At 38.2% G+C, this 18917-nt stretch overlaps 1 protein-coding gene across 1 annotated transcript in view; it reads right to left on the bottom strand.

Moving 5' to 3' along the window:
* Positions 1-14124, bottom strand: part of PLPPR5 (phospholipid phosphatase related 5) — a 76170-nt gene extending 62046 nt beyond the window's left edge. The window contains exon 1 of the mRNA XM_033516456.1: positions 13795-14124. Within this exon, the coding sequence (XP_033372347.1) occupies positions 13795-14124 (330 nt within the window). The remainder of the gene's footprint in view (positions 1-13794) is intronic.
* Between the last annotated feature and the right edge of the window lie 4793 nt (positions 14125-18917).

Raw genomic sequence — 18917 nt, 5'->3', positions numbered from 1 at the left:
GAGTGAGCCTGAATGAGACATCAAGGAGCCATCTGTGAGAGCATGGCTAAAATGTTACAAGCATCCCTATAAATATCTCTCAATAAGGATCTAGTTCTGTTTTAGTGATGTGAAGTCTTTTTATGTCAGTAGTTACTAGGCAGCCTATGAAACAGTTTCTCTGTATGCATGAGGCAGCCTGTCTCCCTCGAGCTGCTGTTCTGGGGGCATGCCTAACAGCAACCTACAGGATTCCTCTCAGACAAGCCTACCCCTGCCACATATCATCACCAATCTGCCTCGCTGCCAGACTAGAGCATCATGCTCACAGCTGTGCTGGTTGGGAAGAGACAGCAAGCACACACCTCCAGGAGGAGCTCTGGACAAGAGCATTTGGCTGAGCAGCAGCAGCTCTGAACGACGGCAGCATGGGAGCCAAGGATGAACTTCACACTTGGCAGCTGTAGGCTGCACATCCTCATTTAGTACAGTTGATGCAAACCTGCTCTCAGTGTTTCTGATCCCACTTGGATCAAATCTCACTCAATTTATACCTCTCCTCAACATGAGACAATTGCACTCATGTTTCTAGGGCAGGGTTTCATAGAATCATTGAGTTTGGAAGAGAACTTTAAGACATCAAGTCCAACCATCAACCTGGCATTATGACTGTAACCCCTAAAACACCAACTCTTAGCTCCTGAAAAGGGGGTGGGAACTGGGCAGCAGGACCAGGGCCATAACAGCTAAATGTTTTTACAACAAAGTAGTTACTGCTCTGTCTAGGGTCTAGAAATCAATTCTATGGGCAATTTCTAGGCATATCTACTGACTCAAGTACTTCAGATGCACAAGGAGACATCCTCTTAGGATGTAACATCAGGGGATCTTTGAACAGCTTTCAATGCAAAAAGATGCCTAGATTTTAATCACTTCAAATTTACTCAGAAACAGAAGTACTTGTGCTCATAGCTCGCATATGACTTCAAGGGATTTATTAAATACTGCATTTCACAGCCAGAAAAGTTGTTTCAAATATCCTTAGTTCTTAAATGGAGTTCCCTATCTCATTATTTTGCTACTTCTGTTATCCACAGTTGCCATCTGTATGTCCATCTTCTGGCATTTTTGGTGAAAGACAGTGTGCTATACAAGTTCCAAGCACATCAAAGGCACTACTGTATCATTACTAGCTGTCTGTTTCATCACAGGTTTCCCTGTGACTTAGGATTTATCTAGAAGTACAAATGGCATATTCTATTTCATTTGTTTCTTTCCATTTATGGGTGAAGTTCACCTATACCAATGAAAAATGCTTACCAATAAATCAGGAGATGTAAGACATGCACTAAACTGAAAAAAAATCTACTAAAATTCAAATAAAGCTCACTGGATCTATCAGTAGCACTTATGCTCTCAGTGTGGTAAAAATTTAGTGGCTTGTGAGAAGGTAAACAGAGAATGTGTCTGGGGAAAAATGAATTAGTCAAGGAAAAAGGAAATAAGGTCAGTGTGCTGTGAAGAAAATTTTCATAATAAGAAACCATTTTATGTGCCAAATCTATGTAGTCTTCATAGAGATAATGGAAAATAGAGAAGATTATGACATTTTAATGAAGAGAAAGAGAAAGAAAAATAAAGAATGCTGATACTTTCCTCTGAGTGACTGACATTTTTATCTCCCATTTGTATCATATCTATCTATTTATCATCAATATCTATTTGTCAGGAGGGTGAATGTGCTGCATTAATATCATGCAGGAGAGCTTAGAGTGTGTGGGCTAGAGAGTATTTGTATACACTTGGATCAATTTTCTAAGGTGAATCACCTGAGGAATTCCAGGAAGGTCCAGATTTCCTGCCCAGCTGCTAATGAACACATTGAAACACATGAATTGTTCTGGGCATGGCAGAAGCTGCCTGGGGGAGCCCTCAGGACAGTCCAAAATTCCCACCAAGCTAGTTCCTGTACTAATTAGTGAAACACTTTGCTGTGAAGGTGGCTAAGAATTCACTCAAGCACATTATCTCACCTTAGCCCATTGTTTAAGTTGTCCACGGTTTGGTCTCTGCAGTTGGCTGGACTGAGAATTGCTGCAGCACCCAGTGGTTCAGATTGGTGAGCACAAAGGCACAGCCCTGATACCCAGCTACACAAGAATTAGAGTTCCTGTGCAAACTCAGGGAGTTTCAGACTTACTACTTACATTTCATGGCTCTTGTTCCTGCTGAATGTCATTGGGGTGCAAAAAAAAAAATTTAATCTTTACAGCAATTGATACTCTAATTATGAAAACTGCTGCTAGTGAAGATCTTCCTTTTGATTTTTATCTCAGTTCCAGCCACCTCTCAGTTCCATGCATATGCACATAGACAGGTGCTTTTTCAAACACCACTCAGACTTTCACAAAGCATCCATTCTTATATCAGAAAGAATTCTTACACAATCTAAAGCTGACAAAAAAATCAGCCTTTACTGATTTTTTTAGCTTTGCTAAGGCTGAAAAAAATTATCAGAGAAAAAATACTGTAATAACCTGAACCATATTCATGGTGGAAATACTGAAATATATTCAGAACAATCTTTGGAGGAACAGAGTTCATCAAGTTATTCCACATATTCACACTTTTATTCATTCCTCTTTCTCCAAGAGGATTTCTCTTACTTTTAAGCTTGGTGCTGCAGTAACCAAAATTCTCTTTTCTCTGACATGTATATTAGTTTTGATCCCAGGGTGTAAGGACAGAGGACAGACAGAGCAGTGGGAAGCTAACTCTGTGAACAGCAAAGGCACTCTGAATAACTGACAGAACAGAGATGAGTCTGGTATGTAATGTAACCTGAATATCAAACCAAACTACAGAATATCAAAGAACTCATCTGCAGATAGGACTGATAAAACAGAGAATTTTGTACACTAATGTCTATACCTTTTCATGTAAAATGCTAGGGAGTTTGTTCTCAGCCAAGTATGTGACATTTCTAAATTGCCTTTCTCTTACAAAAAATACTGTAAAATGAAAACTTAGGAATGATGATAGTTTCAGGCTTTAGATCTGCCAGAGAAACACATGAGAGGCATTTCTCTCCAATAGGAGAGAGAGCTTATCTCTATATATATAACAGGAAAAAGGAACAGAAGAAACACAGCACATACTGATGGTAAAGATGCTGGGGGAGAATTAGTATTTAAGATAACTTGGATGCAGATCATACAGATAAAGTCAGTATTTAAAGTATTTTCAAAAGTAGTGTGTAATCAATGACATAAAATGAGCAAGAATAGGTTGCTATCAGCTGAGAGACACATGAGAGAGAGCAGTTGCAAATCACTCTGATTAGAGCAGGGAATGACACACTTGGCTGCTTTTGCTACCTGAAAATTCATGAGTGCCACTATCTGGTGAACCTTAGTAATGAACTCAGATGCTCTTTCTCTCTGAAACCCAGGGCATTTACTCTCTTTGCCACTTCCTTGAAATAACCTTCCACCTCACAAGTGTATTAATCCACAGGAAACAAGGTCCCTGTAACATCTGCCAGGCTGTCAGTGATTGCCAACACACAGCAACATCTATGTCAAGAGTAAATGAAATATGGGGGGAAATGTCACCAACAGATTGAAAGCAGTACAATATATACCAACACAGCATTTTCCCCAGTGATTTCCACATATGTTGCACAAATGTTTTGTTATTTCATTCTTTGCTGACCTTCGGATTGGTGTATCCTTTGTGCTGATACTGAGAGCTAAATTGTGCTCTCCAGTTTTGAAATCAAACAAAATTAGTTTTTAAAAAACTGTAAAATAGTTGGAACAGCATAGAGTGACATCTTATTACCATGAAAGATGAAAGCCAGGAAATAGAGAAACTATATCCCTCTCTTTCTTAGATTACTCATTATCTGAAGATTAACATTAGAAGGACCTAGAAGCCTGTCAAACACTAAATCAAAAGCTCCCAAGGAGTTCAGACAGTAAAAAGTGTTATCAGCAACAAGAGGATTCATGGGATTATGTTTGTTGCGACAGGATTAAGTTTTGCCCAACAAGTTGCAGTATCAGAAATAACAAGGTCATTTTTCTGTTAAGAAGATGAGAGAAGAATGCACTTGTTTTGCAAGCAGACAAATTAATGTGGGATTAACCAATAAAAGAGTTCCATAAAATTAACTCCAGTTGTGAAATCAAGGCAAATCTTAATCCTATAATTTTGTACATAAGAAAAGAGCCCACTGGAGTGAAAGAGCACTGGTGCTGATTTAAAATCCACCACATCCACCATGGATGTGACGGCAACTCTATCATAACAGGAAGCCCTTGCCACTCAGAAGGCATCTACACAGACACCTTCCCACACAGGCAGCTGCCTGTGGGAATCTCTGCAGAAATTCACTAGAATAGTTACTGCAGTGTAACAGTCTGGAATAATATAGATCTTGGAATGGCTTTTTGTCTTCACTTTGCTCTCTGATTTAGAATCAAAATATTCAAATATGTGGAATGTTATGTCTTAGTCTGCAGCTTGCTCTCCATTCAGGAGAGGATTTACAAGGCCAGGCCAAATCAGCTGCAGTTCTCTGTGTGCATTACCAGTGGCCAGGGAGGTATGAATGACACCAGCCATGCAATGGGGTATTTATACTGGGTTTTAAACCCAATGGAACCAAGTCTTCAATCCTAAAAGCCCTGAACAAATAATTCACAAACAAAACATGCACTTTTCAAGGGATTTGTTTTAATTGCACACTGATGACACCAGAATTTCTGCCAAGAGTTCCTCACCGGCATGGCTGGAACGCTGTGGAAGCAGTGGGTGAGTAAAGCTTGATTGGTCTATCCATGGTGGTACCTACATATGATAAGCATCTTCTGTCCACAGTTCATTGCCTCACTCAGTGCTCAGCTGAGTGCTCAGAGTCACTGAAGCGTGGCCAGACACACTTTCTCTGTTCTTTCCAGCTTGGGCACTCCTTATCTCAACTCTGGCAGTGATCATTCACAGCCACTACCCAACAGTGGATGATGAGCTGGCCCACTGTGAGCGATGGACATTGACTTGCCTGTCATCATCTGCAATCAGATGTCAGACAGCTGCTGATACAATTTATCCAGTTGATTAGTGCACTTTTTCTGTGTCTCATCAGCAGCATTACTAGAACAAAACTTAGCAGAGTGAGGCCATACTCTGGTTTCCCTAGATTTATTCAGTACTGTCATTTCTGTCCGGATTTTTTTTTAATTCTCTTAAATGCCAAATATTCAAATTTTGAGTAATGTTTATTAGTTATGAGTAGACATATCACACATTATTGTTTTTGTTGCAAGGATCAATTCCACCTCATATTAATTAGAAGTTACCTTACATGTCAGCCTGTGAAACTTACTATTTCCAAATATTTTTTTCAGAAAAAGTCAATTCCACTAGTGTTCACCAAAAGTGCTAAAAAGAACCATAGAGTCACCACAATCACATGTATATCCAAACTAATTTGTATTTAAGAATAGCTGCATCTCCAGTTGTCTTGAACTGCTGATCTGCAGAATTTCTGATGGTGGTTTTTGGGGATCTGGGCTGAATACACTGTAATGGTTTTCTTCCCAGCCTTTAGCTGCTGTTTTTCTTTCAACTGTATCCTAAAATATATTAAGTACTTTCCTCATGTGATTATCTAAGCAAATTCTGTATTGCCAACAAGATGTGATACAACTGCAGATGGGAGCAGCTCTCATTCTTCTTTTTCAAGATCAAAGTGGTGCACAATGTCAGCATTGAGAGTCTCTACGACTTGCTGCATAATAATGTATCATTTATTTCCCATTTAGAAAAACTTGATGCAGGCTGGCATATATAAATCTCTACATGCTGTTTCTTCATATTCCACTTTTTTGTTCTATTTCCTACAGGCCAAATGGACTCAGCTAATCTAAGACTAAAACCTGGCATTATTTCTGCTGGAATAAAATTCACTGACAGTTTTCAACTTCTGCATAAATTTGTGCATAATACTGTGTGCAAAAAGTCACAAACTTCAAAGAACTTAACCATGATAATCATCTTTATACTTCATTAAAACAGCAATAATTTTAAAATTTACTGAATAATTGTAAACTTTCCAGCCAGCTTATGTATTTTTTATTTCCTCCTAGTTCACAGAAAAAACCCCAAAACTAAAAAATTTAAAAAAAGAAAACAACCACAAAAAACCAGCAAATCACAGAAAATAAATTACAGAAAACAAAGAAAAAATGGTTTTGTTTTGTTTTTTTCACTGGGGAGGTTTGAGTATACACCTGTATGTGAAGGTATGTGAGCTGATGAGCTGTATTCTGGGCCTGTCTGAATACCAAAACACTGCCTACAGTGGCCAACACATATGCTGAATCATTCAGGCTCCTCAAAAAGTTTTACAGTTTTTAAAAAAAAAGTGAAATAGGGCCTCTATGTTGTCTTTACATTTTTTGGTGATAAATTATGTACTTTTTATTCAAGCAACTGAGATACATCACTAAGGGTGGGTGTGAACTGCTGGATCTTCCATCTACTATCCAACAGCATGTTCACAGGAGTATATAGCCATACTATAACTTTAGGCCAAGTAAACAGAAAATATAACCTCAATATGTGTTTGTGCTTTGGATCCAACCATGAAAGATTCATTGTCTAAATATGTCATTGCAGCCAGTGATTCAGAAGTAGAACACTTCCATCCGGCAACAGATGGTCAAGATGGATCTTATTTGCAGGAGAGTCTTTTGCTAAAAGAACTAGTCTTCATGGTCTGGATAATCAGATAAGCAGGTTCTTTCTAGTATTATGGCCATGAGAAACTGCACCAGAACTTTGTCTCACAAGTTCAATCAGCTCTGTATACACATACACTCATGCTTAATTAAGCATCCTTCTACGTAACATGGCCACTTCTGCACTTCACTGCTAATTTTCTCATTGATAATGTGCACGTTGTGCATGTAACAGCTGTACAGTTCTCCTCACACGTTAGTCGGTGCTCTATCATTCTGTGCTGTGATGAGCTTATCAGCAGCTGTCCTTATGGACTGAGGGATGCTTGCAGCTTCCTACTAGCATTTGCCAAGGATTTGCAAAGCCATCCCCTCAGACTGAACCTCCTGCATTTATTCACATTTTCAATCACTCATTCACCAGAGACAGTGTCTGTGGGAGTGACAGATGGCTGCTAACCAACTTGGTCCATCCTATTTCCTCCCTCACCATACCAGGTAAGTGGTGCCCATCACCAGCTCTCTTCTCTAAAGGTGTGTGGAAGAATATTCCAAAGCTCAACACACCATAAACAACCATTCAATATTTACTTTTCATAAAAATCCAACAGATTCTGTTTCATGATAACTAGAAAAAAAGAAAAAAAGATTACTGTTGCTGAATTACACGTTATTTGGGAGTTGTTCACTCAGCTCCAAAGAAAAGGGCTTAAACATCAGTTCTACTGGAGAGTTATGAGTCATCAGATAAGAAAAATCAGCTCTCCCATTTTTATGTGATGTGGTAAACAAGAAAAGCACTGCAGAATTAATTCAGTGCTTGCTTTGGTCACAGAATCTGAAGTGGCTGTTGCCATGGGTACATAGAATCAAGTATTTAAAGGGGATTTAAGGACATAAAAGAGGAGAAATGACAACACATCATGGAAGATTCAAGAACTGTAGATGCCTGAAGAAAATGATGATCTGAAACACAGAGACACAGAAAAGTAGCCATTCATGCAATGAGCAGAAGATAAAAGACAGCTCACTGTGCTATCAAGGTGGAGAAATAAAAAGCAGAAAGTGTCAGGCACAGCAAGAAGCAAACAGGAGCAGCTAGCTCCATATGAAGAGGAAGAAGCAATGAAATAAGCAGGATCATGAAGACAATGAATTGAGTTATACAGAAAATCATAACAGAGACAAGAAAAGGACAATAACAGATAAAGAAATAGCAGATAGAGGATAAGGGGAGAAGCAGATTTATGACACGAAAACCAGGTCTGAATGAATGATCAAGGATTTTCATTGAAGAGTCTATGAGAAAGTCATCAAAGCTGGTCTGGAGGAAAGCAAAGATAATTGGCAGGAGCACGAATACTTGTCCTGAGCTACAATAAGTTATCATGGGGAAAAAAGAAGCATTTATTAATCCTACTTCATGCTGATAAATGTCACTGCAAATTTTCATCAAGAACAGGATCAAAGAGCTTCCAGCTGGGAAAAACTGCCTTCTCTGGTCTTTAATGGAATTATTCCAGGCCCAGGAGAAGGATCATATATGAAATACAGCATTAAATAAACTGCAAGGTGACTCAATGTCTAATCTTAGAAGGCAGAGTTTAGGTTGCTTGTCCACTCAATAGAGGACTTTTGTCTGATGAGAGACATTTTAAGGAAGGGACTGTAAACAGATACAGAAGATAGTATAAAGTATTATTATCAAGTGAGTCAATGACATAGTTGCTAAAATCTGACTTTTAAGATAAAGTAGTTTAAAAAACCCCAACAGTAGGCAATACCTGAAAAGTATTTGCATAAAAGAAAAGAACCTCTAGAGGGAAAGCTTGTTGAAACAGCAGTTGTGATGAGGATACCAGCATCAAAAAGAACTTGGTTGCCAGAAAGGGGATATAAATGTAAAAAAAGTGAAATGACATTTCACAGTTAAAGATGTGACAAATTCTAAAGAAATAAGAAGACCTACTGTGGATGAAGCAGAATCTAGGTGGGTCAAATCAATGTGTAAAAGCAGTTCTAGTGAGTAGTGTCAAAATCATCTGATCACCACAACTGCCTGTTGGGTCTTTGTTGTGAGATCAGAAAATGTCCCTGTAAGTGTTATTACCTCAAGGCACCTACTAGAAAATGCAAGGCTTGTAGGCAGCTAACAAAGACTACTGGGACAATGGCAGTACTTGAAAACGTGCAGTGACTTCTATTCATTTGAATGAACCACTGAAAGCCTTAGCATCCTCTGGGGGAACAGCTGTGTGGGCAAAGAGGGCTGCTGCCTAAAATGACTTCTACAAAATAAAGCACAGAGCTCATAGTTTCACACACACTGTGTTGAAAACTGGCCTTCTAAAAAGTTTTAGACTATGGATATATGCCACGATCCATCTTCACTTTAGCTACAGCTATGAGTTATATTTCTACTTCTGGCTAACTTCCCTAAACAAAATGAATAAATGGTAAATGCCACATAGTAAAAAAGAGTGTAAATGCACCCCACTGCCGCAGACAATCACAATTTTTTTCTGGTTTTGTTTTAACTAGCATTAATATAGTGTCTGTTCCTGAGGTCCAGATGCTATTGCAATAAAAACAGTACAAAAGAGAGATGGAAAGACAAATTAATATCTTGCTGCATATCTTTAAAAAGAGTGTATTATGAATAGACTTTTATCAAGGTAGACAGCAGTAGTAATAATAGAACAGGCAGTGACTACTTCACACTGAAATCTGACACTGACATTTGAAGGACAACTTGAATTGTGATATTTGAAAGATTCTGGAAGAGAACTTAATGGTTCTTGATAAGGGCATTTTTTAATTTCTTTTTTTCATTCTTAGAAAGAAAGACAATTAAGGACTAATGACCTTGCTTTTGCTGTTGAAATGAATTGGACTTTTGGCCTTAATGTGCAGAAAGACAGATCTTAAGATATTGATATTTTCTGAACAAGTTTGTGGCTTTACTTTGGGGATATCACTTTGCATACTTTTGTACATAATTTCAAATACGTGGTGATACGATTTTTTGAGGTATAATTCATACATTTTAAAATGGTCTTTGGAATTGTTTACATTGGTGTCCATCCAGACTTACTAGTTAGTGAAGTGATAGCTTCAGCTGTCTTGAAAACCTGCTTGTTACTTATAGTGAATTTTAAAACAGATTTCCAAGTTGTTCAGAATGAGATTTTAAGTGACAATGGATTGATCTCCTAGCACTTCAAATAAGTACATCAGAAAAAATTTGAGGAGTATACAGCAGATAGGAATTGGAGTGATGGATTAAAAAATACTGCTGACACCACAGCAGTGGTGTCACTCACCACAGGAGTCTGTCTCTGGGTGGTCTTACTCTGGCTTGTTTTTCACAACCTCCTCACCAGTCAATCTCTACCAAGATGTCTCTCCATTTCAGCTGGAATAATTACCTTCTTCAAATTATCCAAAGATACACAAACATGTAATTGATGATTTTGAAGAATAATGAATTTTTCTAAGTATTTTTAATGTACATAAAAGAAACCTCAGGGTAGATAGTAGAAAGCAAGTAGGAAGCTGAAGGTTATAATTCCTATAAGAAGACCCATTTGTGTTTGGATTTTATGAATGGTACACAACCAATGGCATGCATTAGAAAATATCTCTAGTAGAAAAAAATTGCATTGTCATTACTGGATAATAACATATGTTGTCAAGGCTGTTTCCTTTCCTACATGATTCACTGTGTTATTGTAGAAGTATCCAGGGGGAAAGGCTGGGCAAGAGGAAGTTGTAAACAAATTCTGTAAAATTTTCCAGAATTTACATACTTTCCCAATAGGCTTTACCGCAAGGAATGACATTTGTTTTAGAACCCCATATTCCTGCATTTCACACATACTTAGCACCCCTCAGCTTCAGTATTGAAAGTCTTTTCCAAAGAAACAAAGGGTAAGGGATATGGCTCAAGAAAGACTTCACACAGAAGATCAAGGTCTTCTAGCTACAGCTACATAAGTGTAAATTTGAAGAAGCTTGAACTAGTGTCCTTTGTGCTTCCATCCATTGCTGGTATGTATACCTGCACCTGCTCATGCTCCTAATACCTTTTGTTTCCTTCTGTACCTGGACCATGACAAAGGCACAATTTTTCCTCAGATGTCTCAGCTCTGGGCATACAAACTGCTTTGTTCTTCCATCATAGACCAAAGACCACATGCTAATTTCCCATCAAGATCTCAGTCATCATTGGGATGTCATGCCACAGCCAATAGGCTGCCCAGAGAGCTGTGTCAAAACCAAGATGCATAGTTTTCTATCACTAGAGGACACTAAATGATTCACACGAACATCTCTCAGTGTCAGAAGAGAAAAAAGCACCTTTATTCTCTGACTCCAGTATTTATAGATTCTCAACAATGACCAGGGATTGGATAATTAAGTTACCACCTTCCCAAGCACACTGGTCATGAGACACATCCATCAAAAGACGTTTCTTACAAGGAATGTGATAAACAACTTATGTTTATAGAACTTGTGTGAGAAAGTAACTAAAACTATGAAAACATTTTCAGAAGGCTTTAATTTTCAGGGTGACAGGTTTCCCTAATTTGGTACCATTCTATGGGAAGAACACCCTGAGCATGATCACAGTGGTTGAATCCAGTACAAAATCAATAAAGCTTCCTTGAGTATGGCAGGAGGATGTGTGAGTAGTGGGCAGATAACTGCTCTGTGGGACAGGAATGGTACTGTGTGCCTCTGTGATTTAGAGAAAAAGTGATATGTGATACAGCTATTTAGAGGAAATCACCTGTAAAACCTCGGTCTGGCTTCTAATGAAATCTTTAATAATAATTAGGAAAGTAGTTGTTTTATAATCCATCTGAGACACAAATAAAATTTTCACTTCACCTGGTGCAATCTGGGAAGCATTTTATTCTAGAACTGTGGAAATGATACATCTGGTTTGGTTATCCTACTCACTATACAAAAATAATATCCTGACCAGAAGAAGTATGTCCATTTGGCATATTTTGGGTCACTTTATTGACTGTTATTTGAGTTGGGAAAAAATATTTCAGTAATAAGAAATTTAAGCTCTTCCTTTTCAAACTGTCTTATTGGATCCCATTCTGGGTGTCCAGCCTGGAGTGGAGGACTCTGTTAGGCATTATGGCCATCTAGCTCCAGATCAGAATAAATCAGGGACTTCAGCAGAAATGCTTTGGCTACTGAGGCATTTAATGGATTTGCTGTTTCTTTTCTATTTTCAGAAAAAAAGGCTTTATAAAAGGGAATTATTGGTGACTGGAAAATGAAATATGTTTTACCATTTTTTACTGATAAATATTACTGAACATTTATTTAGTATTCTACATTTTTATAAAACTAATATTCTGAACCAAATCCTAATACTTCAGAGATTTACACAACTGCCTTCAGTGGAAACTTTTGTGTAAATTATTTTGTGGATCAGCATTTGCAACAATCAACATTTCTTTCAATTTTAGCTGTCACTAGCAATTTAGAAACATTGGAAGCACTATGTAAGAAAAAACTAAAGACCTATCTAGCTTTATATCTTTTCTGAGCAACCACTGTTGCTCCAGAAAACATTTAGCTTCAATAATGTATTGTTTGGCAGAAGGCTGAACTTCTTTCTATTCTCAGTAGCTGTTCATTTTATGGCCCAAGGCTTAAACATTCTTGATGCTACAGTACATGCAAATATATGTAAAGTTCAGTATGAAAAAGCATCATATACAGAATTGAACAGCTATACTGCAGAAAACATCTTCTGTCAAAATTGAAAAATCATTTTTGAGTTTGCAAATGTATATTAGTAGAAAAACCTATTAAAAAAAAATATACAAATATAGATTTAAAAAAAACCCACTCCATATATTGCCTTCCAGTACACTTTATTCCCTGCTCACGAAGCCCTTGAAATCAGCAAAAATATTCCTGTTTACATCCTGCAAGCTTTGCACAGTTTCATCCTGTTAGATGAACACCCTTAGAAATCAGACTTCATTTTTTCCAGGGAAGTTGTATCCAGTTTTGCTACAGCTGTGTGATGCTTTGGCTTCTTATTTACATACCAATCGATCACTCACTGCATGCAAAAAACATTTTGTAAGCCATACAAATGCACATGTACCAGACTTCAAAAAAGGTAAAGTCTGCTCTATGTCCTGCACTCTGAGATTTCTGAAGACACAGCAAAGCTGCATATCAACCTCTGCTCTGCAGAGCAATCTTTAGCTATAATTAGTCTTCCTAAATACTAATCAGCATTTCATCTTTGTGAGTTCTTATAATATATTCAATTCCCCAAAGTATTAAAAAACATTTCACTGCATATTTCAATCTCTGGTTCATTTCTTCCAGAGGACAGATAATTTTAGGTAATTAAAAATATTAAAAATTATTACCATCCTCAGCAACATCAGTTACTCGTTATGCCTGTTAAATCAACATTAATAAAACCAGGTAAAAAGTAACAAGAGTCTTTAGGAAATATCCATATGCATTAGACATTTATGTACACAAATTACCTTAAATGCTTTTCATGAAATGAAATGCTTGTGTTGAAGGAAAATAAGGTGCCCAAAGTATTTTAAAAAGGCAATGAAAGAAAAAGGCAGGGAATGGCAGAGCACTGGACTGGGGAGAGTCAGGATGATGGGCAGCATGGCGAGAGGCTGCTCTCGGTGGCTGTCTGCCTCCACACAGCCGCTGCCAGGAGTAAGAGGAATAATTGGATAAACATGAAAAGCTCTAATAGCATGTGACTGCCTCTACATTACATGAACTTACTGAGAAAATTAAAACAAAACAACAACTACAAAAAAAAAAAAGCCAAATATTTGAGGCCCTTTTTTGACTGAGCAAGTTTGATGCATAGTCACTTCTGAATGCACTGTGTCGATGCAGTGGAAAATCCCATTAGGAATTGTTGGTGCCAACTGAAACAGGATTATGCACACATGACTGACAGTCACTCACAGCTAAGTAAGGAGCAATGCAAATCACTGTTGATTGATTTTTATAAATCAATTATGCTCAAAAGACAGCAGACTTCTACCTCCCATAGAAGAACTCCTGTTTGACTGCCAGGACTCCAGAGCTTGAGGCGGACGTGGGCCTTGGTGTCACTCTGTGTCCCAGGCAATGCCACCACCTCACGTGCTTGTCCCCACAGCCCCAGCCTGGGCCCATTGCCCTCAGCCTGCAGGGCACACGGATCCCCCTGACCAGCAGTCGGGAGGCTGGATAGAAACTCTACTGCCATGTTCTTGCACCGTGAAGAGGCACGAGGAGGAAATGCAGAGCCTGGCAGGGCAGGGAGCAGAGCTCCAGCACCCATAGCCGCACACACTCCAGGGACAGAGCCAACGCCAACACTCCTGCACATCGCGGTCAACCTGTTGGTTGACTTGAAAGAATAAATAAGCTGCATGCTTCCTTTCCATACAATTGCATGGAGATCATCCTTTACCTAGCAGAAAATAAAGCTCTGTGGTGCTCCTGCACTGAGGAACTGCAGAGACTGAAATAAAATGGCTCATGTCCTTTTTGTTTCTGTGTGATATCCACCACACAGATAAAAGCAGACAGCAGAGCAGGAAGCATGCTTGGGTTCCTGTGCCATTAGTGACATAGTGTAACTGGTTCTGCTTGAGTGAACAGAGTGAAATACTTGTTCTCTCTCTTATTAAAGATGCTCTTAAAAAACATGCCTGGATGTCAGCCTCTGCTTCCATCTCCTCCTTTACTGAGTGCTTTCTAGGCTGCAGAAAAACAATGAAGGAGCCAAATGCAGACAAAAATGAGCCTTAGTACTGAAGAGTGGTACTATCTTTGTGGTTGTTGATAATACCACCTCAAAAACATTTGAAACAGCCACTTAATAGAGCCTAACATGAAATACAGAAGCAATCTGACTGGCCTGATTTTGAGTGTGCTGGGATTACTCATTGCAGTACAGTTGCTTCTGAAGTGTGCCACTGCAAGTAGATCAGCTGAATTCTAAATTAAACCCTCTTCACAAGCATATTCAGCCTATACCCCACCCTTTATATTGTGCCTTGCAATATATGTTCTCTAGAGGGTAATACAAACAACTATTACTTCTTCTTTATTACAGTCGTTGTTAAATATTAAAAAAAAATAGCAAGGTTTCTTTATGCTTAGTGCTGTCTGTTTATCCAGTGAGTGGTGCACCCATTGATTGGTTTTGGGTCCTTAATTGTGCAGTAAAGGCTAATTGTACAATAGAGGACAAACGTGCATCCTTTCCCTCACTTCCCCTTATACATTAACATTTTTATTCTCAGGACTCCAACAAGCAGGCTAATTGCAAGTGCATGAATATGAATATGGATTGATACACAGGAAACTGGGCAAAGTTACAAAGGAGTGTGAAGTACGTCCGTGGGCAACCTTCACGTGCAGTATGCACAACTGAGATGCAGCAGTTACAGAAGCTGACATCACTTTATCTGAACTGAAAGCTGTCTGCAGCTGTAACTGTAAAGAAGACCCCAAGGACTCTGATGATATATTGATCCCCCACGAGAAAATGTCATTGAATTTAGTGTATGCTGACACATTTTGTACAGTTTTGTAGTATTTAATATAGAACAGCAATGATATTCTTACAGAATTTCACATATTTTTACATTTCTTTAAGATCTTAATGTTATTTCTCTATGAGATTGCCCACTTGAAAAATAAACATTTTCAGCTTTATCCAAATTTAGAGAGTTTTGCATATGGGATAGCTTATATTCATAATATTTTTCTTCTTCAGTATACATTGTAAAAAAACAAGCCTTCAACCTTCAATAGCCAGTCTAGCAAGGATGAGATCACACTGAGAAACTCTCAATTTATGACTCGTACCCTGAAGATGAAGGTTTTCTCTAGCAGAGATACTGCCCAAAATAGGGAGATTTTATATACTCTTCATGATGTTCAGTGACATATACGGCAAATAATTTGTTCAGAAGGTAAAAAATCCAGAGGGAAAGAGAAGTGCCCTAATGTGCCCTGTAATAGGACAGACCAGGGGCGCAGAGCGCTGTTGGTGCTGTGAAGAGCCAATCTGCAGGCAGAAGATGCCCAGCTGTAACTGCAGGCACACAGTTTTGAGCAGGCTACAAACAACAGACTTTCCCCAGGCAGCATCCATGCAATGTATCCATGCAATGCCTGCAATGGTCACCATCCCTGCTCTTTGGACTACACACAGGAGAGATTTGTATATTCATTTTCCTCCTGAATTTGAAAGATTAAAAAGAAGTAAATTCAGCATTGGAGCAGAAGTGAATTTAAGGGAATGTTGGAATTTTTCTAACTTAGTATAAACAGGGATTCTTCACTCTTTGGCCTGAAAGTTCAATTTATTTCAGTAAATCTATTTAAATTAAAACAGGAAAATTTGAAATTCTTAAAATGTGTCTCCTTATTTTTCTCTGACTGTTTTTGTAATAGAGATATCTGAAGCAGACCATGAAAACAGTATATTTATATATATATATTCATATATTTTAATATTCTTATGTATTTGAATATATCTTATATATTTTTATTTATATTTATATGCACAAATGAGACTTTGAGTGAATATAGACATAACAGCTTTTCACAAGGTAGTACATTAGTACATTCAGGACTTAAGACTATCATTTATTAAAATATCATAGCCCTGTAAAAAGAAGCAGTATGTAATCCCAGTAAAAATGTCTATTTTAATTATACCACCAGCAATTTGAAATTGAAAATTAGCACTTTTGAGTTCATTTTAGAGCTAAGGATGAGAGATGCTAAAAACACACAGTGCCATATCATGCAGATTTTCCTCTTTGGCTAGCTTTGTTTCTGTGGTAATGGGAGTCGATTTTTTCTTCTCCTTTTTTAGTAGAAAACTATCAGGACCAAGTCAGTAATTTTTAAGGGGTCCATTATTCTGTTACAGAGACAGAAATGTAACAGTTTTTTTAGATATTTCAGAGCAAATGTAGCCCTGCACTGAGCCTGCATCTTATGATGCAGTTCATACCTGGGAGTTTAATCTTATTGTGCTGTTAAAATGACCAGTTCCTACCAAGAAAGGACAAGAAGTTTAACCCCCACAGATTTATCACATCTTTTATCCCTGTGAATCTGTGGGCAACAGCAGGGTCCGTTTTGGAACAAGGAAGAAGGTCTCTGCAGTGAGCTGAATGCAGCATTTACCATGGTGGGGCAAAGAGCCATGAAATCAGTGCTGCCTGGTGTGCTCTCACAATTGCAGTGCAGATAAACCTTCACACAAACACAAGCTGCTATAACAAGAACTCTACTCAGTGAAATACGAGCTTGTGACTTCATATTTCCTGTGAAATGTAGTATGTGTGTGTTTCCACCACAAACAAATTTGACATGACATTAATTGAAGATACGCTGTAAAGACTGCAACTCTCAGTGGATCTTAGTTCAGTGCTATATATGTGGGATGCATTCTTTTCAAATTAATCCTGACACTCTAAGAGACAGACTTTCCCTGGCATAACCTGGGGGAAAAACATATCAAGGCCTGGGCTTGTCCAAATTTAGTTATTTAACTTAGCCTCACCTAAGGGCTTCCAATTATAACTTGTTGACTACAAAAGTCAACAGAGCTCAGGGAGTACATTAGGTCCTCCTGAAACCTGAATTGCTTTCTGGAGATGCCTCATTCTCACAGAATGGGAGACACCCATTCTTTCCACTGACTATAAGGAAAACTTGGGCACTGAGTATCTAAACTTGGGCAGAATTAATCTGTGCCCAAATATCTGGCCCAGATATCTGTGGCCTCCCTGTGACATGGAAGAATACAGCACTAAGGGAGAGCAGTGTTGGACAACGAATGGGAGAACAGAACAGTGCTCATGAGACATCCAGAAACTTTGCAGTACCCATCTCACTGGGGAGATAGCAAATTTCGTAAATAGCAAAATTACCCCTTTTCTTCTGTGAAAGATGTTTAATACAGCTTTACTGTAAGTCCTTTTTTTCTTACACAGCTACTTTCATTAAATCCAGACTACTGCACTGCTGGGCTGACAGCATTAAAAAAAAACTCAGTTGACCATCAAACACTCCATAATGACGAGTTTTCTTTCCAGCATTATTAGGCTTTATATAAATTAAAATGTTGTTATTCTCCAGGTGATCTTATGTATTTTCATCACATCACATATTCCTGAGAATTTTTCATTATTGGTACCAAGATAGTCCTACCTTTTCAAGTAGGAGGAAGAAAAACCTGACAGAGGAAGATGAAGACAACCTTATATATTTCAAAGTAAATATTCCCTTTGATCCTGCATCTTCAGATCAACTGTCCCAGTTTTCCCAGATCTCATGTTAGGGGCAAGCACACAGGACATTCAGAGAAATATTATCTTATAGGATTCTTAGTCTATTTTGAATTTTAAAATTAATATGACCTAAAAAATATAGTAAATAAATGCCTAAAACACGCATTGTAAAGGAGAGAGTATTTTGTTCTTATAAAGTGTTCCAAATGTTCTTCTGTATTATAACCATACTAAGTCAGCTCTTCTACTCAGTTGAGCTCCACAAATTTGCTGAACTGGTAACCTTTTCTTTCTGAAATGTATAGTCTGAAGAGACAAAAAAACCCAAAGCACTAGACTATGTTCCCAGACCCTACTAGAAATAAAAAGAGCTTCTCTGAAACAGCAGGAAGCAATATTTGGTTCTAGTGGGTTTTGCTCACAAGGTGGCTATGTTTTGAGTAGTTCCTGCCAGGAAGGTATTTTGAAAGATTCATTAGATGTGTTGACTTCAGTCATATGCTATTCTCACTGGCTCAAAATAAAAATGAAGGCAGAATCAGGCTATTTTCTGGTTCAGAATCCAGCTGTCCTGATGGCATAACTAATTAATTTAATAATAATCAAAGCATTCTAAACCAAGACAGTCTTGCAATTTCCAGTTTTCCTTATGTTTTTTGTTTCCCCTCATAATCAGACTTGATTGAGAGAAAATAGAAGGGAAAAATACATACATAATGCATATGAAGTCTGATCTGTGGTGGTATTTCCCTTCATTCAAGAAGAGAGACAGGATCATTTTCTCATGGCTATCCTTCCTTCCTTCCTTCCTTCCTTCCTTCCTTCCTTCCTTCCTTCCTTCCTTCCTTCCTTCCTTCCT

The sequence above is a fragment of the Parus major genome, chromosome 8, assembly GCF_001522545.3.
Source record: "Parus major isolate Abel chromosome 8, Parus_major1.1, whole genome shotgun sequence".
In the NCBI taxonomy this organism is placed as follows: domain Eukaryota; kingdom Metazoa; phylum Chordata; class Aves; order Passeriformes; family Paridae; genus Parus; species Parus major.
The sequence above is the reverse complement of the archived record's forward strand: the minus strand, read 5'-3'. Positions and strand labels throughout refer to the sequence as shown.